This window comes from Pristis pectinata, chromosome 7 (genome assembly GCF_009764475.1).
Source record: "Pristis pectinata isolate sPriPec2 chromosome 7, sPriPec2.1.pri, whole genome shotgun sequence".
NCBI classification, from domain to species: Eukaryota; Metazoa; Chordata; class Chondrichthyes; order Rhinopristiformes; family Pristidae; genus Pristis; species Pristis pectinata.
This window is the reverse complement of record NC_067411.1, coordinates 36,774,772-36,799,367: the sequence shown is the minus strand read 5'-3', so window position 1 is coordinate 36,799,367 and position 24,596 is coordinate 36,774,772. Positions and strand designations below refer to the sequence as shown.

The following is a 24,596-nucleotide window of genomic DNA, read 5'->3' as shown; positions in this document are numbered from 1 at the left end:
GACGCCTAATTAATTAATCCCTTCTGCCTGCACATGGTCCATATCCCTCCATTCTCTGCATATTCACGTCCATAGAAATGGTTAATATCCATTGAAATGGGTAATAAATGCTGGTCTTGCCAACAGCCATGATCTTATTCCATGACGGAGTAGGTATAAGGGGCTGAATGGCCTGTTCCTGCTCCTATTTTTTATGTTCTTCCTGAACTGCAGTCTAACCTGAGTTTCTATAAGTCTCTGCTGAATTCACATACTCAGTACTAATCTCACAAGAGTCAGGGCCATAGGTAGTTGGTTCAGCTGCAAACATTTACTGTGACCAGAGTTCCCTGTAAAGTTTAGTTCATCCATAGTTCTGCGGTGGGACAACATGCTGTTAAATAACTAGTGAAGAGGTGAACACTTCCCTGCAGAAGTACTGCAATGTTACTTTTTTAAATGGAGGTGTGCACTCTTGTGCTCAAGAACATGTCCAATATTGTCCCATTGCAATTCCACAGTTCAATTACCTTCTATGGCCAGCTAACTATCGTGTTTCTCCTCAAGTCATTAACATTAATAGAAACATGCTTGGCTGTTAATTTTTCACAGATTACTGGAATAAAGGGAATGGCAAGAGATACTTTTGGGGGAAAAAGCATTCCCACATTGCTAATCCATCAGACTGAGCAGATTATTATTTTCAAATTCTTTGCCAAACTTGCATGGTGTCCACTTGGAAGCAACTTAATCCATTAATTCATTGGTTTTTTTAAGTACTTATTCACGTAAGTTCGTAAACTGATATTCTTGAGAGCTTGCAGCATAAATGTATTTCTCGGATGTTTAAAAAGGGAAAGTCAGACGTTCTGCAAAATAATGTGTTGTTTCTTTTTATTCTCTTGATTATAGTCATCTCAGAAAGAAAGGTAATATTATATAGGCCTGCTTTACACTTCAAGAAGAACATGTTGATTATTCAATTCACATTTAGATTGTAATTATACCATCTGCTCAGATCCATGAACACAGCCTTAATTATCAATTAGAAGTAAATCTTGGCAAACAGTGAGCATCTTTATAGAGTGGAATGAGGCCTGTTTTGTATTCCTTTATTTTGAAAGAAATATCTCTATTTCTGCATTTAAGAGAAGTTACCAATGCACTTATATGAAGTCTCACACACACAGTAGCACAGCAGTTGGCGCTGCTGTGACACAGCTCCAGAAATCCCAGTTTTGAACTTGACCTGTGCTGTCTGTGTGGAGCTTGCATGTTCACTTTGTGACTGCATGGGTTTCTCTGGATGCTCCATTTTCCTCCCATGTCCCAAAGATGTGCAAGTGGTAGGTTAATTGGCCGCTGTAAATTATCCCTAATTTGTAGGAGGCTGGTAAAGAGAATCGTGGGGGTGAATAGATTAAGGCAAATAAGTGGGGGAATGGGATTGATGGGATTGCTGGCATTGAACTGATGGGCCAAATGTCCTCCTCCGACATTGCGATGGACAATGAAATATGAAAGTTATCACTCATAATGAATTTTAAATACTGCACCTATTGGTGTTGGCCAAGCATGTGACGGAAAGTCTTCTGTCATTATTACATCAATTGGGCTTGGGTACTAAACTCTCTGTTACTGAACTGCTTGCTGCTCATCAGAAATATGATTTTCTTCTCCTCTGGAACAATTAGGTTACTTCCTAGTGGCTGAGCTTCACACCGGATTTTTTTTTCTGCACAATTTTCCATTCATGTTATTTTATAAAAATAGACATCTCTGTGGAACACAGCTACCCTGTTTATAACTGGTATTGGTATTGGTTTATTAGTGTCACTTGTACTGAGGTACAGTGAAAAGCTTGTCTTACAAACCGATCGTACAGGTCAATTCATTACACAGTGCAGTTACATTGAGTTAGTACAGAGTGTATTGATGTAGTACAAGTAAAAACAATAACAGTACAGAGTAAAATGTCACAGCTACAGAGAAAGTGCAGTGCAATAAGGTGCAAGGTCACAACAAGGTAGATCATGAGGTCATAGTCCATCTCATTGTATAAGGGAACTGTTCAATAGTCTTATCACAGTGGGGTAGAAGCTGTCCTTAAGTCTGGTGGTACGTGCCCTCAGGCTCCTGTACCTCCTACCCGATGGAAGAAGAGAGAAGAGAGAATGTCCTGAGTGGGTGGGGTCTTTGATTACGCTGGCTGCTACACCAAGACAACGAGAGGTAAAGACAGGGTCCAAGGAGGGGAAGCTGGTGTCCGTGATGCACTGGGCTGTGTCCACAACTCTCTGCAGTTTCTTGCGGTCTTGGGCAGAGCAGTTGCCATACCAAGCTGTGATACATCCAGATAGGATGTTTTCTGTGGTGCATCGGTAAAGTTACTGAAATGGTCCAACAATGCTTTTAACACCGGTGCAGTTATTTCCAAGGAGTGCCAGAAGCATTGCTTCTAGATACAGTCTTTCGGTGAAGTGATGGGATAGATTTTATAACATGTGAAGGCTGGATTAATAAAACTGTGGAGTCAGACTAACAAAACATGGTTATGTTCCGTAAGCATTGAGGAAAATTATTGTAATGGAATGATACTGCACTTCCTGTCGGGACAGTTTCATAAAGAAAATGGGCTTTCAAAGAGGTTTCTTCCCTATCCTAAATGATCAAACTGAGGTGGAGATGCATCAAGATCTGCCAGCCAATATGCACATAACTGGACAATTCCTAAGCATAGACCATAATGGAGCATTACACTTCACTAAGCATGACTTGGGACAATCCTGCTCTCTGCTAATGGAGTCCTTATGGAGTCCAGTAGCTCAATGCCAACTTCCACAGATGTCTCAACCCTCAGGCCTGCTGGGCTTGTGCCAAAGACTTTAGCCCCATTACACTGAATGGGAGAAATCAGCTGTTGGTATAAAGGTCAACAGAGCATGCAACAATAATGACAGCTCAGACAGCTGCTGGGCTTAGTTAGTGCTGCTGAAGGAACAGTGTGGCCCAAAGCAGTGGTCACAAGGCTGCAGAAGATACATTCCCCATTAAAATAATAACAGAAATTATTGGAAAAACTCAGCAGGTCGGGCAACATCCATGGAGAGAAAACCATAACAGATTAACATTTTTCTCTTTCCAGTCGCTGCCTTGACCTGTTGTGTACCTCTAGCATTTTATGTTTTCATTTTCAGTTTTATTATATTTGCAACACCTTACTTTGGTCTAATTAATTAAATTTAACTTGGCTGAAATGGATGTTATTTAATTTATCTCAGTATTATACTGAGATTATTATAGAAAAAAAATCACTAAATTTCTACAATGGTAAATTGGTTTATTATTGTCACATGTACCAAGGTGAAAAGCTTTATTTTGCAGCCATCCATACATTTCATTTCATCACATCAGTACATTGAGGCAATACAAGAGAAAACAATAACAGAATGCAGAATAAAATCTTACAATTACAGAGAAAGTGCTGTGTAGGTAGACAATAAGATGCAAGGCCATAACAAAGCAGATTGTGAGGTCAAGAGTCCATCTTAGCATACTGGGGACTGTTCAATACTCTTACAACAGCGAGATAGAAGCTGTCCTTGAGCCTGGTGGTACGTGTTTTCAGACTTCTGTACTTTCTGCTCAATGGAAGGGGGTAGAAGAAAGAATGTCAGGGGTGGGTGGGTTTTTTTTATTATTTTGGCTGCTTTACTGAGGCAGTGAGAAGTGTAGCCAGAGTAAACAGAGGAAATGTGGTTGAGGATATTCTAAATGAAAGTCGCCAACATCCAAAGTTTAAGAATGCTTGTCAATATATGCACATTCATGATGGCAGAAAATTGCTCCATGTCATGTGTGAGTTGATTCATAGAAGAGATAAAGGAAATCTATTAATATCATTTACCATCAGTAACATTGCTGCTAATAAACTGGTGGCTTAATATATAATTGGTTGAATAAGACACATAATGTGTATCTGGAACTAGGTGTAGAGTCTCATTCGTGACTTCCTGTGGGTTAGTATGTAGTCTTGGTGGGAGGAATATTAAGTGAAGAAAAGCCTCTTCTGACATGGAAGGAAAGGACATCAGAGAACAGTTACATCATACTCATTCTTCATACACTTTACACCTTACATAATACACCTTACTCTTCAACTCTGGAGCAGCTTCAGCAGAATCTTGGTCAGAGTAACTAAAGGTAACCTTTGCCAAGGAATACTTTGGAACAGGGGATAGGGAATCAGAAAGTAAGTGGAGGGAAAAGAAATTGGGATATTCATGGAATGGTTTATAATTATAACAGGCACTAGCCATATGGACAATATTCTTCATCAACAATTTCATGTGGTTTGGATTACATTAATTAGTATTTAAATAATGTTTTAAAAGTAACATGCCAAGCCACTTACCAGTCAAGTATTAATTTATCAAACATTAATCTAATAAAATTTGGAAGTTATCTGCAAATTTTTGCTCAATTTAAACCAAGTTATTGTAATCTGATAGAGAAGTAACTTTAAATTAAAAATGCAAGAACATTGAAGCTTATAGAAAATTGTAAATAATTTAATAATCCTTAGAGTACTCACAATAATTCCCTTGCTTACTGTCCTGAGGGAATCTATTTGTCCACACCACAATATCTAAGCTATTGACTGTGAGCTATATGCAGTTTTTAAACCCTGGCTTTCTGACCCACAAAATCTGGGTCCTTCAGTTTTATTTAAGCTAAGATGTCTCACTAGGAGGTTTGATTGTGCAACATTTTATGGGCCTGAATTTTTACAAAGTGATTGCCTTAGCATGCTTGCTTGATTGGTGAATAAATCTTTAATCAGAAGAGTGAGAGCTATCAGTATCTGTAGCTTGAGATATATAGAAATCATTTAATATATATTTTTATTTATGTTTTATGAATGGATCATGAATAATTAAGCAGTGGAGATCTTAAATATTAATGACGTGCATCTATAACTTTTTTAACATGTACATATTTCCATTATGACATACTTTAGGAACCATTATCTGATCAGCTGATCAAGTTTATTCTCTTATACATTTGGATTTTTCAGTAGATAAGTATAAAGAGCTGCAAACAACATCTTAAGAGCCAGTACCTCATGGGAAACTAGCCAGTCAAATCATGTAATAACAAAAATATTGATACATCTGCTTTGATGATATGTCCAGATATAAGATTTGTAATGAAAGACATAAAGGAAATATAAAAAAGATTTCAACAAAAAATAATAAAAATGGCAGAATTTTCTGGGATAAGGTTTCTATCATGTAGGTCTGTCTTATGTCAAAGCCTGAGGTTTGGTTCTGTTCCAGATTCTCAGTTAGGGCACTAGAAATGACCTTTTAGCCATGGTGTATTGGAGGTTTAGTCACATGCATCCATTTCATTTCTACTGTGTGACATCAGTCTCCACTTCTCAGAAATCACATTCTGCTTGTTTTTTTTCTCTCTGGGACTAACTGTGCAGTTGTGAATGTTATCAATTCTCCAAGAATGATTACGCCTGCTTTTTCTGCTTCTCTTGTGAAATGCTGAGAAGTACGTAGAATAGTTTGTTATTCTTGGTAAGAATTTTGAAGTTCCAAGTATTTTAAAACATTTGCAATATTGTTTTTATGCCATCACACAAAGGTGAGGAAAATTCACTGTAATTTAATATTTCAAATCTTAAGTAAAAGTTGGAGTTCACGCTTATTAGGTATGTCAAATAGGTGCAGTGTTTAGCACTAATGCCCAACTGAAGGGCCCCCAAAATTTGCAGAATTGGTAAAGATAATAACCTTTAAGGATTAGTTAGGCTGATTTTCATTATGATTCATGCATAAAAATATCATCTATGCAGTCTTTGGTGGTAACTACCTTCAGAGTTTTGAGCTGCTGTAGCATTACTGTAAAGAATCATGGAAAGCCTGGAAGGAATAGTCTCCTTGGCAGCCAGAGTGGCTGTAAAAGAAACTACCATGGAAATGAAGGAAAATTAAAAGACTGAAGATGCTGGAAATCCGAAATAAAAACAGAAAGCTGAAGGCGTTCAGTTCTGCTGTTTGTATTTCCACAGATGCTGCCTGATTTGCTGAGTGTTTCCAGCATTTTCTGTCATTATTTTGTATCTCGTGTAGCATTTTCTGTCATTATTTTGTATCTCATTTGTGTGTGTGTGTGTGTGTGTGTTTGTTTGTTTGTGTATTTGGGGGGAGGGATGTGTGGGAAGGAGGGGGATAGGCCCTCCCCTTTCATCAGTGCAGATCATGTACTTCGCTGTCAGTAACTCCAAGCCAATATAAGATGTGCATCCTGTGGAGATCACTGCATGCACCTCTGCTGTGCATTGGTGCAATAAGTACAGTGAGAAATAGCAATGATGTGTGAAGCATGCAGGGCATTGAAAATTATTTCAGGCAGAGGCAGACAGCCACCATCAATGTCCCAGTGGGGGACTCTTTACTTCACATCTCCTTGGGGTTTGCTGCTTGTTTTACTGGGAGTTATAAACAAAGGTCACAGTTGCATATTACAGCTCCTGTCGCTAAGGCACACTGATGTTGTCATTATGTCAGCCTTGCCAAGGCAAATCGTGCCCGGCAGTGTCTGGACCAGCTTCACGACGGGTGGGATTTCAACAGAAAGTGGTTGCAATTGTGTTGAAAAAACATGGATGAAATGGCATTAATGTGTGATCCGTGCATAATAAACGGTGCAAATGTTTCCACTTTGAGCAAAAGAGTTTACCTCTCACACTCCAGCAAAATGTTTACAGATTTCCACAGGCAACTGATTCCTCCATTGAAGCAGTAGGTTACTAACAGACTAGCCTACATGATCTTTGCCAGAATGTAACACTTGTTTTCTAGGCGTCTAACAGCGAAATTGTGAAGACTCAAATGTGTCATCTGCTGTGCATAAGTTACTGAAGCTTATTTCAATCTGTACTGACTTCATGGACTTTTCAAACTACTTCAACATTTAATTGCTAAATCTGTGCTGGATACCCAATCAACCCAGATTAAGCAATTAGGCTTGCTTCTGAAAACAAATTTGCTTGTATTTTTGCTGAATGTTTACTGCCTTAAAAAATGTGAGACATTCCAAAATCACAGTAAAACAATTCCATTTCTAGCAACAGTTCACCACTGTATAAAGTATGATAATCCTTCCAGAATAAATTTTCCAGGATTCACTGTGCTTTGCACATTGTGTTTTCATTATGTTGTCACAGTAATTTTTTTTGTGACATTTACTTGCAGATTTAGCAGTTGGTATCAAAGTAATAGATCTCACTGCTCACTGCTAAAGGAAGTTCCCCGTATGTGCTTAGTGCTTTTATAGTGTGGACTACTCCTTTTACAACATCAGTTTCTGTCGTATGCCATTTCAAGGGTTTTCTAGTAAACCCACAGAGTAGTCAAATTTCATGGACATTTGACTGGGGAGAAACAAAACTTCTAATTACTTTTAATTGTTTTGCAGAACATTAAATAAAAATTAGAACATACATCTATGATTAAGATAGAAGCGGAATGAAGATAAATAACCATTTAAAAATTATTTTAAACATTATGGCTGAGAAATACAATCATAAAACCCAATAATATTATGCAGTAGAGTTTTTGTCCAAAAACTGATTGTTGGTCAGGTAGTTTCTGTATCATTTGCAAAGTCCACAGAGAGATACCCGGACATATACAGTGGCTTCCAACATATGGACCACAGTGTTAGATACCTGCTCTGGGACATTCAACTGACTCATGCAGTGAAAGGCACTCATTGAGAAGCTGGGCATCATAGTGAAGGTGAAGCCAGCTTCCATGATACTTTAAGTAGTTCTGTTTGATCTGTTGTGAGTTCGTTGATTCACCCTTTAAATACTTAATCCCTGCTGGGGTCTCCCCCAGGGGCACCAATTCACCCCCCCCCCACCCAACCTGATTCTGACCCCAGTGCATACCCCACCATTACATTTTACCAAAGATCTTTTCCCAATTGATTGCAATTTTCATCCTGATTCCCACACGCTTCAACGTGACCCTTGTAATAAAAAGCCACAATTTAAATAATATACATCTTCCCAATGCATGCTTGAAACTAGATTTAATGAAAAAATATACCTGTAACAGCTTTCTTCTTTGAGGTTCTGATTAAGACAGAATTAAAACCCTACGATTATAGAATAGCGCTGAGGACTGTATTTTACGAATTCGGAACGTACAAATTCTATATGAACCTTGTTTAGTTAGAAATGGCAGCAATTTTTGAATCTTGGGCAATCGCGGTGTGAATGTTAATGGAATTGACTAAAAGCCTTTGGCAAAATCCATTCTCCTTAAGCATAAGTATTAGAATGAGTAATGTAGATCTGGTTGAATTTAAAATTTCTTATTTTAGTCAGGTATAAAATCAACATATTTTAGTTCTTTGAAAATGCAAGGATTTATTTGTGAAGAATAGCAAAGCAGTTAATGTCCCACCACAGCCTAATTTCCCCCAGATGGAGGTGAGAACTGCCAGGGTATAGTCAAGGATTCCCAGTAGGTTAAAACCTCAGTTATTCAAACCACGTTTACAGTAATTCTGCTTCAGGAAGGACAGTTTATTGCTCATCTTTGGAGATCATGCAGTATAGACCTGTGGATAACATGCTCTTGGTTCTTAAGTTTAGAATGTCAATCCCAAAACTTCGCGTTATTTTATTTCAAACTTACATTTTATCCTTGTAGATTGTCAGCTTTCTGCGATTTGATTCATAGGGCAATTATACAATGTCTTTGTTTTTTTACTTTTTTTAAACCACCAGCAGGAATCCGCGTATTTTGTATATAAAATGATAAATGAATATGAAGAGGAAAGAATGCAGTGTTCTATCTATTTCTAGTAATCTGTGAATAAGTCAGAATTGACCTTCAGCCAGAACAAAATGGGGAAATTGACATGATTCTAACAAAACTGTTAGTGTCCTTTAAATGCCAAATAGGTCAATGCAGCCAATTCGTTTTGATCTTTTGATCTTTGGATCTAAATAATGCATGCATTTTTCATGACAATTCAACCAAAGGAAAAAAAAATAGTTTTAAAGAGTTTGGTTCCTTCTGAAGTGACAAAAATATCATCTTGCCCATTCTAGTTCTGTTAGACTTGCCACATATGAAGGTTCTTCAGTGTCTGTTTTCTTTATATTGTTATAGGGTCAGAGAATTGTAACCTCAATAGAATTTCTTATTACTTGTTGCTTTATAGTCAGTTTTCAGTCTGGTTGCCAAATTTAAGTTTGCTGAGTAACATTTAATAATTTATAAAAACACTACTTACAGAAGATTATCAAATATCTTGTAAAAACACAAATAAATATAACCCTTAATTTTATGCCTCCTCAAAGAATGCCACTGCATTGAAGAATACCTGTTGCACTTAAATCAATATTGACTATTCATCCTGGGCTCAGCTTCTTTAAAATAACATTTCTGACATTGTATAAATGACTTTTGTATATATTCCTCACAATGGATGTTAAGGTAATTCTGCAATTGGATTCCATTATTTTCAATATTGGAGTAAGAATTACCTTTGTTCTTGTATAACTGTCCTCCTAGTGAGTTATTATCCAGTTTATCACTACTGTGGTGCCCTAAGGATCAGTGACCTAACTAGTGGAGTGCTCCAAAGATCATTAATTGATCCTTGATTATTTACTGCCAATGACTTGGAGGAGGAAGAGGCAGAGTGTAATATGCTGATGACACAGAAACAGGGAATGTAGCAATGAAGATATTTGGCAACTGGATATAGGTAGGTTGAATGAGTGGGCAAAAACTTAGCAAATAAAGTTTAATGTGAGGAAATGTGAGGTCATGCACCTTGGTAGGAGAAATCTAAAAGCACTTATCTGGGACTACAAATGAGCAATCTAGGTGTTCTTGCACAAGAAGCATAAAAATCTAGCATGCAGGTGAAGCAATCCATTAAGAAGGTAGATGACATATTGGTCTTTATTGCTAGGGAGTTGGAGTTTAAAAAAAGAGAAGTATTTTTAAAATCTAAATGGTTTTGGTAGGTACTGTGTACATTTCGGTTCACTTATTTAAAATGGATATTCTAGCATTGACGGTAATCCAGAAAGGATTCAGTGGGCTAATTCCTGGGACGAGAGGTTTATCATATCCTTTGGTGCTTAGAAGGAAGAGAGGTGATCTTATTGAAGTAGGTAAGATCTGGCAAGGTAGCTGTTGAGATGTTTGCACTAATGGGAAGCTTTTGAATGAGGGAACATAAGGAGCAATGATTTAAAAGTGAGGTGCATAGAAATTTCTTCTCAGAGGGGGTGGTGGTGAATTTTGAGAATTCTGTACCTGGAGAGTTGTGGACGCAAAATTGCTGGAGGTATTTGAAGTGGAGGTAGATAAATGTTTGAAAGATTAGGGAATTGAGGATTATGTGGAAATGGATCAGAAGACAATTGAGGTCTGGAACATATCAGCCATGATCATAGAGAATGGCAGGGCAGGCTTGATGGCTGAGTGGCCTATTTCTGCTCCATTTTTATTATGTGTGTTTATTTGCTTGAGAATACCAAGGTTTATCCTATCTAATTCATGTGTCCAGAAGACACTTTTCCTTCAGTTTTCCCCTAACATATGTTTTATGACCTCAGCGTATTTTGTGGATTCTGAGCCAAACTGATTAGATCTGGTATTTGTCCACAGTTTCATTTAATGAAGGCCAATATGAATAATTGTCTCCAAAATCATTATCTGTTAATGATCTTCTATAATATTTATGGCCCACTTATCCTTCAAAGCAGCAGTCTGGTGTTTAACACTGTCAATTTTTAATGTAGCTAAAATGTGCTTGGATTTTTAGTGTTGTGCTTCATCAATTTTAATCATTCTAATTGCTCCGCAATACAAAATTTCCACTTTTGACTTTGGTTCCTTTTTTTTTGAGAAAGTCTACACTGCGGCAGAATCCAATATAAATCTCATAAAGGGTTTGAAATAGTTTTGTACCATAGTAGCAAGCAATGCCTTGGTGCATTATTCTAACATTCCAGCACCTGTTGCTTTAACTAAAGTTATTACTGGGTAGATAAAGCTGTTGTTAAAATAATAACCTTCCCTGAAAGCCTGAGTTCATTACAAAGATTTCATAACATTGTTTGAAATACTGAAACATATTTTGATGAATATATGCCTTTATATATCCCAAAATAAAAGAGTAAAACATTATCTTTTATTTTGTAATTATGCTGCCAATTTCATTTGTATTTAATCAATCTCATTGCAATCAATATTTTGTGCTAGAGTTATACCCTTGCGCAATTTTGCCTTAACCATTCTTCAAAATTTTATGTAATATTTGTACAGTGAATATCAGAATCTCATTGTCCACACATCTTATGCTTATTTTTGTGAAGTGAACTTTGCTGTCAAGGTTAGCTTTTTTTTAGGCTACCACAATTTGCCCTCGAGAAGGTGTTTTTTTTTCCCTGACCTCTTGCAATTCATATGGTAAAGATGTTAACACACTGGTATTGGGTAGAGACTTCCAGAATTTTAATTCAGTGTCAGTGAAGGAAGATTGACTTATGCCCAAGTCAGAATGGTGTGTGACTTGGAGGTAATGATGTTCCCAAGTACCTTATCTAAGTGGTGAAGCTCAGGATTATGACAGTGCATCTTGTAGATGGTACAGATTGCAAATATGATATGCCAATGGATGCTTTAAGGTTATTCAGTATTCATTGACTGAATATCAGACGTAGCACATACTTTGGTATTCTGTTTCGCATTAAGAAAGAAGCAACATAGCTGGTAACAGGCACATCAACTTATCTGAATCTCTTCGCTTAGGACATTGCCCTGATCACATTTCCCTATAAAGTCGACCTTAGGACATTGCCCTGATTACATAAACTCAATCTGTTCATTATCACAGAAACAGGCCCTTCAGCCCACCATCAACCACTCACTTACACACTCGGGGTAATTTACCGTGGCCAATTAACCTGCCACCCCACACATCTTTGGGATGTGGGATGACACAAGAGTACCCAGAGGAAACCCATGTAGTCACAGGGAGAACATGCAAACTCTGCACAAACAGCTCCCATGATCAGGACTGAACCCAGGTATTTGGGGCTATCAGGTAGCACCTCTGCTAGATACTCCACTATGTCAGCCATTTAGCAGTTGCTCATCTATTATTAATTATTATTACTTAAACCTTTACCCTTACTAATTTCTATACAATGACTTCCATTATGTAACGTTTCACTGTTAAAGATGCTCTCTCAAACACCTTGAGAACAATCCAGTCATCCAATTTAACTTTGTCTGTATGTATGAAATCTTCTGTGCCTCATTAGTTCTACCTCATCTAATCCTCGTCTCTGCAATACATCTGCGAAGCCGGGTTCCCCAAATACCTCCAAATATCCTTTGCAAAAGTGAGCATGGTGTCTGTCTGAATAAACATATCCCAAGAGCACTCTGCCAATATTCAGAAATTTGACTGTCTCAAGAGTTACTCTCTAAACATTTAAGCTAAGGTTGGGTAAGTTTAAAAACTAGCTAGGTGCTTAGCAGAGTTAATCGCTTTGTAACTTCTGGCATTTTTCCAGGGACCTTCAATCTGCTTTAGGCCAGACTTAGGTCTTCGTGTAGATTTACATTGCTATCTATCATTGGAAATCATTTCATGATAGCATTAAATTCACCCTCAACTTTTCCTTTAGTACCTTATTATTCCATCTGTTTCTTATCTTGTTAGTTATTAACCAAAAACTATTTACCATTTTGCACCTCTATATTTGTTTGAAGAATTCCCCACAGCTTATTTCCCATCTGGTTCTATATTTATTTATTCCGTCATAGGAATGCTGATGTTGCTGGCAAAGCCAGCATTTATTGCTTGTCCTTAATTGTCCTTGAACTGAGTGGCTTACTGGGCCATTTCAGAGGGCAGTTAAAAGTCAACCACTTTGGTATTGTTCTGGCTGCAACCCAGATCAGATAAGTTCAGCGGAGCTTCTTCCCTAAGGGACATTAATGAACCAGATGGGTTTTAACCACAATCCAATAGGTTTGATGTTGCCATGACAGTCAGTAGATATTTATTCTATTTATTCCATATTAAATAAGTTTAAGTTTCCCAGTTGCTGAGGTTTGATGGGAACTCATTCCTCCAAGTTATTAGCTGAGAATTCTGGTTACTGGTCCAGTAACCTGATCACTATGCCACTGTATCCCATCTGGAACATATTTTTCCTGATATTCCCTTCAACTTAGAAAGCTTCGCAATGGATAGAACGTTGGATGCTTTGATCATGGTAAAAAAAAGCAGTTGCATTCATTAAAAAAACAAAAATCCTAATTTTGTATCTCCTTTCTCTGCAACCACTTTGATTTCCTCACTGACCTCTGCTATATCTAAAATGTATTCCACTTGAATGAACACTGCTGTAATTAGAGTTCAAAAAGCCCTTGAATCAAAAACAAAACTGTTGGTGGGAGAAAGACAAACAGAGATAGCCAGAAATAATCAGCAGGTCAGACAGTGTCTGTGGAGAGAGAAACAGAACCAATGTTTCAAGACAAAGACCCTTCATCAGAACTGAAATGTGGGTTCTGTTTCTTTCTTTACAGATGCTGCCTGACCTGAGTATCTCTGGTATTTTCTGTACAAAAATCACTCCATTGATTTAAAAGACTCTGAAGTATTTGGAGGCTGTGACAGATGCTGTAAATTTCCTTCCACTTGTTCTGTTTGTGCTGTTGAGGATATCTTCCACAATAAGTTCAGTGAATTAAGAATCAGCTTGAAATCTACAAATCATATTTAATTGATCAAAAAATAAATTGCTCATCTTGCATGTTATACAATATAAAGAACTTGCTACAGACGAAACTGAGATGCAGCAAAAATGTTGTCATTGAGCACAATTAAATATGCTGAAAAGGAAGCAACATAATGACGTCTGAGCTAATAAAGTTAATAATAATTGTGAGGGTTATTGAAAGTGGATTGGAGAGTTGAAAAGCTAATTAGAAGGAATAAAAGGCAATTTCAAAAATGCCAAGCAGACAATATTAAAAGATAGAGTAAGAACTCTTAGAGTATATAAAATATTAGACAATAATAAATTACTTTGACAGTTAAGCCAGGTTTCTACCCTGAACCAGCTGTCATGTTGGTCAAACAGCATTAAAAAACAGTAAAAAGCTACTCAAAATGCTATTAAAATGCATAATTAAAGAAGTAAAATTAAAACAATTAAGTGCATTTAAATTCAGTGAATTTAAAAGAAACTGTTATGTGAAACATGCTTCTCTCTGTCACAACCATTTCTTGCTGTTAAAATGACTGGAGTTGTTGAACCTGTGCAGATCTAACCTGATATAGTGAGTAGGCATATTTCCCGTTATAACTGTTGGAAAGCAACAAAAGGTGTGCACTTCACCGCTGGACTCCATGGGGTATCCAACAGTGGAGTGAAGTCAGAATGATAACAGTGAGCAGCCCTGAGGTCCTCTGCTTGGCAGACACTTCCATCGGAATCCTGATAAGAAGAGAGTTAAATGTCAGAAATTGCACAAGAACAGTAGGATATTTTTGCGGAAATTTTGGATCAATTTTAAACTGGACAGAAATAAAGAACACTTCCTCAAAATGTGTTTATTGCACATAACAGGAGTTTTGACAAACATTAAGGAGAACATGAAAAAGAATGTAAAGAAGACATGATTTAGCTGAATTTGCAGGCCCATGCAATACAATGTAGGAGGGTATGTGATTAAGTGGGTGAGGTATAAAAAACAGGAGTATACATACAGTAGAATGATATTGAAGGAAATGCCTGAGGAAGGAGTCATTAGGTTCGAATGAATAATTCACAGAAAATATGATTGTAGGTGACTTAAATCACATCAAAGGCTAATGGTATTTAAGATTACATAGTAAGAGCATATAAACAAATGGAAAAGTGATACAGATGGGAGAAAAGTTATACAGATGGGAATGTATAAAGATACTTAAGTTATCGTGGGGCAGTGGGAGGAATTGTCATTGCCAGCAACCCCTTTCTCCCATAATCATTAAGCATAATGAGGACCTGAGTAATTATACACATACAAGCACAATATCTGCAGTTAACAGCACCCCTCTCTAAAAGCAGTAAAATTTAAATTCCTCTGTACACCTCTGTATGTTCCTGTAAGATTACTGCTTGTAGTTTTGTATGTTCTATTACTAGACATGAATTGAGATGACAAAGTATGCCAGAGAGAAGAAATTGATATGCAGAAGGACTTAAAGTAATAAGTAAATTTCCATTGGAACAAAGAAAGATACAAAATACAGATGTTTTAAATTATAAAGGATTTAGGTAGAGACAATAGAAGAAGATTATTGCCTCTGGTGGGAATCACTGACAAGAGGTCATTCATTTCAAATCATCGCTAGAGGATGTGAAGAGAGACGGGAGAAGTTTATGTAAAGAGAATGCTTTGCTGCAGGGAACTGAGTTATACTACTGTACTACACTACTTAAGGAGGAATTGGAAAAATATTTAAGTAACAGATGATGCACCACTGTGGGAAGAGAGCAAGACAGCGGGTTTAGTGCTAAATTTAGTGGTCTAGCAAAGGGCTGACAGAGGCATAATGGACTAATTATACTTTGTTGCAAACCTCTTATGATTCCAGAATATAAGGTTTTCAAAATTGCTACCAGTAAATTATTTTTATAAACCCTGCAAAATAGATGCCATGCAATTTTAGTTATTTATTATGTCTCATTATGGTAGTTTGCGAAGAGTGATCACTTCCTTTGGAAGCCAGCTGTCCCAAGTGTTTAAAGTAATTTTTATAAAGTTGGTTGAAACACTTTGTAGCCTAGCTCTTGTTTATTGAATTAAAGACAGAAAATGCTGGGAATGCTCCACAGTCAGGCAGCATCTGTGGAGAGAGAATTAAAGTTAATGTTTCATATCTACAGCCTTTCATCAGAACTGAGGTCTATTGAATTGTTTGAGTGCAAGGGCAGACTAGAGTAAAACACTGAGAAGCTGATACTCTCAGGACTCTGGTGCTGCCAGACTAACAGATTTTCTGGACTATTGGACTTAATTTCCACTAATACCCAAACACACCTTAATTTCACTATTTTTTTACATGTTAACAGTAGTAGAATTAATTTTCCAATGAACCCCATGAGTTTAAAGGAAGCAGAAAATATACAAGCACTATGGACCTCAGCTCTGGCTCCAAACCCACCCACGTTGCTGCCCCCTGATGTTCTGGACCCCCAACTCCTCCTCTGACTGCTCATCTATCCACAGTCCAGACACTGGCCCTGGCTGCACTCCAGACATCCAGCTCTGACCGCCCTTTGCACTGGCACACTGGACCTCATGCGCACGTTCCAGACACACCAAACCATCAGAATTTTCAAACACCTGGATGCCAGCTTATCAGAGTTTTGCATAGCATAGAACTGGTTATTGCTGAGATTAGGAATTCTTTTTTCATTGGGCATTAATTTTTGGTTTATTAATTGAGTTTTTAATATGTCTTCATAGATATCAATTGATAATTCTTAAATCTACAGTCCTGAATTAAAGTAAATTAATTAATTTCTGTTTTTTTTTTCTCTCTATAGTCCTGGTACTTGGGCTAGTTTAGTCCCATTCCAAGTGTCAAATGGGGCTACCATCCTGCCAACCAATGTACAGAATTACAGTTTAAACTTCATCAGTGAACCCTTCCTCCAAGCAGAAACGACAAACTGAGGACAACAAAGATCAAAGCGCATCTCCGGATTGTATAGAAAAGTCTTCAGAAACACAGACAAGTGATTGCTGCGCTCACAATCACCAATTTCTTGCAAGCTTAAAATCTGCATAAATGGTATTTCATCTGTGATACTAAGAGGGTGATTTTAGTATTTGATGGTAAGGTGGCAGATTATGTCTAAGCGACCGGCCTTTATTGAACAATGGAATCCACTAGGGGACAATTGTTTAATTTCCAGATCTGATAAACATTATACACTTATTAGCTTTTAGATGTTTAAGAGTTTGCATGTTTAGGCAATTAGTGGGGTTCAGGTATCTATTTTTTTTCACTCAGTCCAAAAGTAGTTAAACTACAGCCCAGTCCTCCTGGTTGATGAGATTTGACTTTGTAAGGTAAAGGCTGGATGAGGAATGTACATGTAATTTTGTGTTTTCTACAAAATTGTTGTCTGAGGGGACAAAAAGCCCATAAAGCACACAATTAGTCTATGCACACTATGCTACTGCAGAAAACAAAACAAAAAAAAAGACTTAGATGCAGTTTTACTGGATTTACATTTGATGATTGGCTCCACAAGCTGTTTCTTGTCACTGAACCCTTTTTTCCTTTTACTTTTAATGCTTAGTATACAGATCTGAACAGAACAAATTTGATGCAAGACTGCATTTGGAAAAGCACCATAGTGTAGTTTGAAGCAGTAATTGTCCCTCAAAGTTTCAGATGCTTTACAAGTATCTGAATGCAAGAATGAAGCTCACTGATATTTTTATGTTGCCCCTAAAATGTCAGTAATTCTTTAAAAGAACACTTAAGAGGCAAGTGCAATTTAACATATCTGATTAAGGGGATTAATGTAAGTCCTTATGCCCTAGGACTCTAAATTGAGGGGATGCAATATAACCTTTAAATAATTCTGAACAGTTCTTATCGTCCCCTTCGAATGTGCATTAATTAAGGAAAGAAAAGAATGAAATATGGACACATCCTGCTGTGACATGCTTGCTTAGGAAAGCAATTGAATGGAATGGAAAATTCTGCACTTGATTCCTTGTACTCCAATACCTCTGTGGAATTTAAAAAAAATATGTAATATATATGTAAGAGGTGTGTCAGGAAAAAAAATGCATGGCATAAGCAGTTTCCAAGGACACAGACGCCAAGGTGAATTGGTGTCTCATGGAGGGTATTGGTGAAGAGCACCGCAGTTTACAATGGCAACAGGGATGCAGCCGCTAAGATTTTCCGCACTCTACCGTGTAAACGCTATTTTTAATCACAAGGTGCTGAGTATTGCATGGTGCTTTTCTTTAGCCTTGCTATCTGCCTGATAGTGCTAGTGGCAGGACACCAGTGTGCATGGCAAGTCAGTTTTGCCTCTTCTGTTTCTCTGTAACTCTAATAGATCTATCCTTGATTTGCACGAAGTTATATAGTCCACATTACGTGCCTTGCCTTTAAAATAAAACAGTGACATCACTGCACACGTTTGCTGCATATATTATAGCTCATCCTATGAAATTTACCATTTGTATGAAAAAAATTATTTTGTACTCCAGAGGACAGTGTGACATCACTAATTGTCAATATTCAAATACTTTGACTTTGTTATCTCATTTATAAAGCATATCATGGCTGTGTATAGTTGGTGCTTAAAATTTTTAATCAGCCAGTAATATTTTTCAGTATTTTTGGCAAGTTTTTTCTATTAATCTTTCATGTTTTTCATCTATCAATTACTTGTTTGGGAATTTTTGAACTTGTAAGAATTATGCAATACCAAGTTTTGTCTATATAGGTAAAGCTTTTAGCTATATTGATTATCACATTAGTATGCAGATTAGGTGATGTAAGCTTTTTTTTTCCATTTTAATTGACCAAAGTTGGTGCTGCTTTCTATGCAGTATGATAGGTCCTTAAAAGATGGTTAGGGGAGGATGCTTTGGGGAGGGGGGATTTTTTTAAGGAGAACTCTACAGCACAGCTGTGAAGCATAATGCCATTTGAAAGACAGAGGCTGCAAAGTAACTGTTCTGTCTACTGTGACAAGCTTTCAACTTGGTTCTTCTATTGACTTTCCACCTGGGGTGCAAGATGAACTCATTGAATTAAAAAAATATATATATTAAAAAAATGTTGTCATTTTCACTGGAGACAGGCTTGACTTGAGCTTCAATATTAATTAAGAGCTGGGATTTTCTCTTGTGAAAAATTGACTTTGGCAGAGATCTATTACTCTGCTGGCCTCCAATTCCAGTAGCAGAGCTATAGATCTTAAATCTTCTTTTCGATGTCCAACACTGATGACTCGACAAATCTGCTTTTGCCTTTAGAGGTGACTTATCCTATTCAGCCAGGAACCAGTTTAGCAGTGATTTAGAGGTGAAATGATCTTCCTTTCATTTCTCTAATGTTCTGCTCAATTAAAAAAAGGTGAATCATTTCCATTCTCATAGTACCTAACAATTTAGCTTCCCAAGGAGATGTATCATATATTTATCAGTGATATCAATTCCTGGCTGTTAAGTATCAATGCAGCCAAAAGCCAAATCTTATAGACGAGCAAAAATCTCAAATCAACATGTATGCTCAATTCAGTTCCAAATATAAATCTTAAGCAAAGGTGATTTTAATTAACCCGGCAGATCATAAGTAGATTATTAGGTGCAAGTCTACATATTGCTTAACTGTAATGACAGATCTTAAGTTGTACAAGGAAACTTAAGAACACAAGTTTTTAAAAATATTGTCTCTGATTCTCAGCATTTACTGACACTTCATCAGGCAACTTGTTGGAGGTTGGGCAGCATATGTTAGAGTAAACAATCTGTTGTTAAAGTAACAAAGTCAATTTACTCAGAAAACAAAATCAATTTCAAGAGTGGTGGAAAGAGAAATTTCAGCAACATTTCCTAATAAAAGCAGGGTTATTTCGCCAGAAAATTGCAGTGAGTAGAGGATAGTTTTCTATAAATTATGTGCCTAAAATCAGTCTCAGTCACCTACAGCAGTATGGTCTCTAGGCTTGATTGACAGGGGAATTACCCAATCATTTCTGTTCTACCTGGCTATGGCATTGTTTTTATGTGTAGCCTAAGTTGTATGCCGAAGAACCTTTCTCTTCTTAAGAAGAGGGAGATAATGAAAGGGAGGTTCTTGAGAATCAACCTTAAGAGATCAGAGGGCTTTGCAACTCAAGTCAAGTCTCTGCTCTCCTCCTTCACCAGGATGCCAATTCTGACAAACTGAAGCCACCCCGTTCTATGTGCACTGTTTCTGCCTTTTGCTAAAGTGCTTTGCAGCCTTGGCCATTTCCCCAGTGTGTTGTAAAAGTTAAGGCGCAATAGATTGGGAAAAAATTAAACAGCGAAAGAGACTTGTATTGAAAAAATCTGGCAAAAACAAATATCTATAGCAATAGCTGTGGGAGTATGATTCAAGCACGGCATCTCAGTGAATAAGTGTTAGTAGATTTGTTATGGTTGTGTAATGTGAGGGGAAACAAAGAGGGGTCTTGAAAATGAACCACCTGCCTTGCAGACTGTAATTTGTACACTGTATAGTTTTGTTAAGAACATTTTAAAGTAATTACCCTTTTTTGTAATGCTAACATTTTTTAAATGAGTTAATTGGGGGAAGAAATGATTACACTGGCTTTTGAAAGACCAGTTTATTATGCCATTTTTAAGAGAAAAAAATCCTGTCTGGAAGCTGGACTTGAGTTAAAACTCTCCAGTTACCTAATTTATATATTACAAAAAAGACTGTCCATATGCTGAACTTGTGTAATCCTATGCTTAAAAAGTGTAGGTTCCTAATTTTTAATCCAGTTTTAAATGGAGAAAAGTTATATTTTATGAAGGTTATTTTGTTGTATTTAGTGTTGAAAAGGTTGGTTTGCAGAAACATTTCATAATGTCGGAAGGAATACTGTCTTTTTATTAGTGTGTATGGCCTACAGTAAAAGTTTGTGTGAGTTTAAATGTTGGTATTTATGATTAGAGAGAAAGTGCACAAGGGGTTTGACAACAAATCCAGTACTGGCAACCCACCCAATGAATGAACCCAGAGAGGATTCCTGATCGATCTTGTACAGTGTTGAAACCACACAAGAGTACTCAGGGAATCTACCTGGGGCCTCTTGGCTATGGCACTGGTAAGGATTTTGTTTTTGTTGCACACCACTACATTGCACTTGCACCATACAAAGATGACAGAAAGATATCCCATATACAGTGTACAGTATTCTGTTTTTGAAAGGACAATGCAATGTTGCTGGCAGTTAGGTCCCAAGATGGATACCAGACATGGTTTACTTATTCCCGTTAAAGTCTGCTGCTGATAATAACCAGCTGCATGCTTTGTGAAACTTCTCCCAATTTGATAGCAAAATTTATTCCTGCTTATCTTTAATACGTAGCACATGCAAGTTCAGAAGGAAAAAAATTGTAAGAAAATGGATTAAGAAAGGGTGCTGATTAACTCTTTCATATTTGCACTTTTTAAAACTAATTCTCCACATGCCTTTCAAACAGAAAATTGCTCTTGAAGGTTCTTTTTCTTTTTTGTTTCAATTTTGTTCTTCCTGAGCGTGCAGTTGGCAGCTGGACAGACTTCACTGGAATATGCAGCAGGACAGCCAACATCAATGGTTTTAACTGAATAAAAGTAAGTCTGGACCACTGATGTTGCTTCGTTTAGACCTGCAAAATAGCATTTGCACCAGTTCCTTCTCAGGGGGCAGTGTTGGGGGAGGGTGGGTGGTGGGTTTGGCGCAGATGCCACGGCAGCAACTTATTGTACTGTTCCATCTCACAGTGCTTTTGCCACTTTGTTAGTAGTTAAAGGGGACATGTTGGAAATGGTCAATTTTCACCTTTTTGTTGCAGCTTTTTTTCTTACAGGATGTATTTAATAGCAAAAAAAAGTTTAAAAAAACTTTCTCTAGGTATGAGTCTCTGGAAATATCTGTATTTTAAGAATTTACTGTATGTTTAAATTTGTAAAAATGGTCTCAGTATCAGTGGCGACTTGTCACCTCACCTGAAAGATGCCTAACCACTCTGATAAAATCTGACATTCTGATACTCAATACAACCATCCATGAGTTTGAGCCATTTGACCTCCTATTCATTACAGACAACATGCAATTTTTATTTCTCCTGATTATGAACAATTGTGATGATCCTTCTGCCAATTTAATGGAAATGACTGGATTATGATTCCAAATGCAAAAAATAGCAATAATAGACTACATTATAAATTATTGGCTAATTACAATTGGCAGTGTAAGCTGGTCACAGCATTTTGCTTTCAGACCATGGTATTATCCATTTACAATTAAAAGTAACATTGCTGAACACATTTAGCGAATCAGGCAGCATACACAGAGAAAGAAAGACGATGACATTTTAGGCATAACACTTTGTCAGATTTCTGGAGAAGATATACGTATATAGGGGAAGGCTTATACTGGAAGAGAACTTTTGTTGGTGTTCTGCGAAAGGCTTATACTGAAAATAGTCCTTTGCCAGAATTCTGATGATCATTTGTTTCAGCATTTTCTATTGTTTCAAATGTCTAGCACCTATAGCTATAGTTTGAGTTTTGTTTTATTATCTGCTTGTTATGCAAACTCAGTAGTTCCTAAATTTAACTTGCACACTGATAATCTACTGCTAATACCGAGGCATTCTTAAACAGAGCAGTCCTTTTGTATTAAGATTACTTTCTTGAAATGATGGGAATCCAAATGTACTCATTAAAGAACAATTGTTTAGTGATAGGATGTGGTTTTGAGAAGTTTTAAACTCAAGGATAGGTATCTTGTTAGATATACAGTGCTATTGAGTGGGAACTTCTAGTTTCACTAAGAGCATGTGTAATTAGAGCACACATATTAAATAGTTAGATAGACCATACCATGACTCTCTAATCTTTTCTCTTCCAAGGTAGTCAACTAAGCAGCAAATCTCACCATCCCTTCTTCCTCCTAAAACCATAGGGATAACTAGTCAGAACTAGCAGAAACAAAATATTTCTCTTGTGCTGCCTGCCTGACTGGACTGAAAAGTTTAATGCTGTAGGATCTGTCCCATCTGCTCCAACAAAGCTCGTCATTTCTCACAAATGAAAAGAGGTTGCAAAGTCTTTGTGTTTAAGAGGCAGCAGTCAGGTCCACTGACACTGAAACCACTTTCATCACAGAACTGTTGTGTTTCTAAAGAAATAGCATGATGCATTTTTATTATCAAAACTGTGCTGCAGGGACTGATGTGTATTATCAACTGAAGGAACTTTGTTATAACCCTGGTCACTACAGTAATGTATGTTCCTTATATGGAGACCTTGGGATATTATATTGAATTATGTTAATGCAAAATGAGGATTTGAATCAAAAAATACCAGCATACGTTTACCAAAAATGTCAAACAAGCAGTGCCTGTTTAATCTTGCAGTCTCTGTTGAGTTCAGTTGTAAATCAATTCATTCAGACAACTTGTTTTCTGCAAAAATGATCCAACTTGCAGAATGTAAGGGTAAATCCTGCCTAGCTGTCAGCTTCCAAGAGCTTGTTTACCTGCTCCATATTCACAAAGGCAGTTACACATATATATATATTGCATTGATGTGTGTAACAGCCCAAATACCATTTAAGTCTTGACACTGCGCATTGTACAGATATTCTTTTCATTGTGAGTGTGGCTCCTGGTCAATCTGCAGATGGCAATTCTGAGAGGAAGGGAAGGGAGCCCACTTGTAAGAACCTTTTGAGATCTTTCTCTTGAGAACAACTTTTGTAGGACTGTGTGTTTCCATAGATACATGATGCTACGTTTAGTCCAGTAGTAGGTAACAAGTAGTCAGTAAGTGCTTGCTAGCCACGCACCAGGGTTGTTCCATTTTGAAACTTGTGATGTTTTAGTCCCATACATACTACTATAGTTGCCAAAAGGAACAAAAGGAAAAGGTAACTGAATTGGCCACGGGCAGTATAGTGCTCTTGTTCTCCGTGTCTGAGTCCAGGTGTCTGAGATGGTTTAAAGCCATTGAAAACTGTTCAAACAGTCTGTCCTTTACAGAGTCTAAACCTTCACAAGTTTTAAACTGGTGTAAATTCAGCTTGACTTATGTGATTGTAACTGTTATATCCAGCCTATACTGCTAGCAGCTGCTCATACTGCAGTCAATTACTGGAAGTGGATATGTTTCCTATGCAAATAAAGAAAAAAAACAATTTAAAAATAAAAATGAGCTATGCTACAACTATTGGTGTTCTGCCTCTTTGTTCAATCCAGAGCAGATAAATGATACAGTAGAATAGAATTTCAAATCTAGCCTTGACTGATTCAGGTACTAAAGTTTCAAAGCTTAAAACCCATATCAGACAAAAAAAAACAGAAGCAGCATTGCATTTGAATTTCTGGCTGAAATTAATATGTCTACTTTAGCCAGTCTCTTAACTGGATTGGCCTGTGAATTATACAGGTTGTCCACTGTTGCTGCCAATTACAGGTACTTAAAATGACCATGTTTTTACATGAGTTAGCTAAAACAGTGACTTTTTCTTGCCTAACGCATTGAGACCCATCAGTCCAGATGAAGGGGCTCGACCCAAAACGTCGACTGTCCATTTCCCTCCACAGATGCTGCCTGACACACTGAGTTCCTCTGGCTTTTTGTGTGTTGCTCCAGATTCCAGCATCTCCAGTTTCTTGTGTCTCCATTTTTTCTTGTCTGTCCTTTATCCATTTCACCTGTATTCTTGCACAGAAACTGTCTGTCACTTATAGCATAGTGATGTATGG

The 24,596-nt window shown here is 37.2% G+C and overlaps 1 protein-coding gene across 6 annotated transcripts in view; it reads left to right on the top strand.

The window, feature by feature from the left end:
- LOC127572196 (nuclear factor 1 B-type-like) overlaps positions 1-24,054 on the top strand; it is a 259,368-nt gene extending 235,314 nt beyond the window's left edge. For all 6 annotated transcript variants that reach the window (XM_052019119.1, XM_052019120.1, XM_052019122.1 and 3 more), the window contains one exon: positions 16,655-24,054. In XM_052019119.1, coding sequence (XP_051875079.1) covers positions 16,655-16,784 — 130 coding nt within the window. In that variant the 3' untranslated portion in view covers positions 16,785-24,054. The remainder of the gene's footprint in view (positions 1-16,654) is intronic.
- Positions 24,055-24,596: the final 542 nt, after the last annotated feature.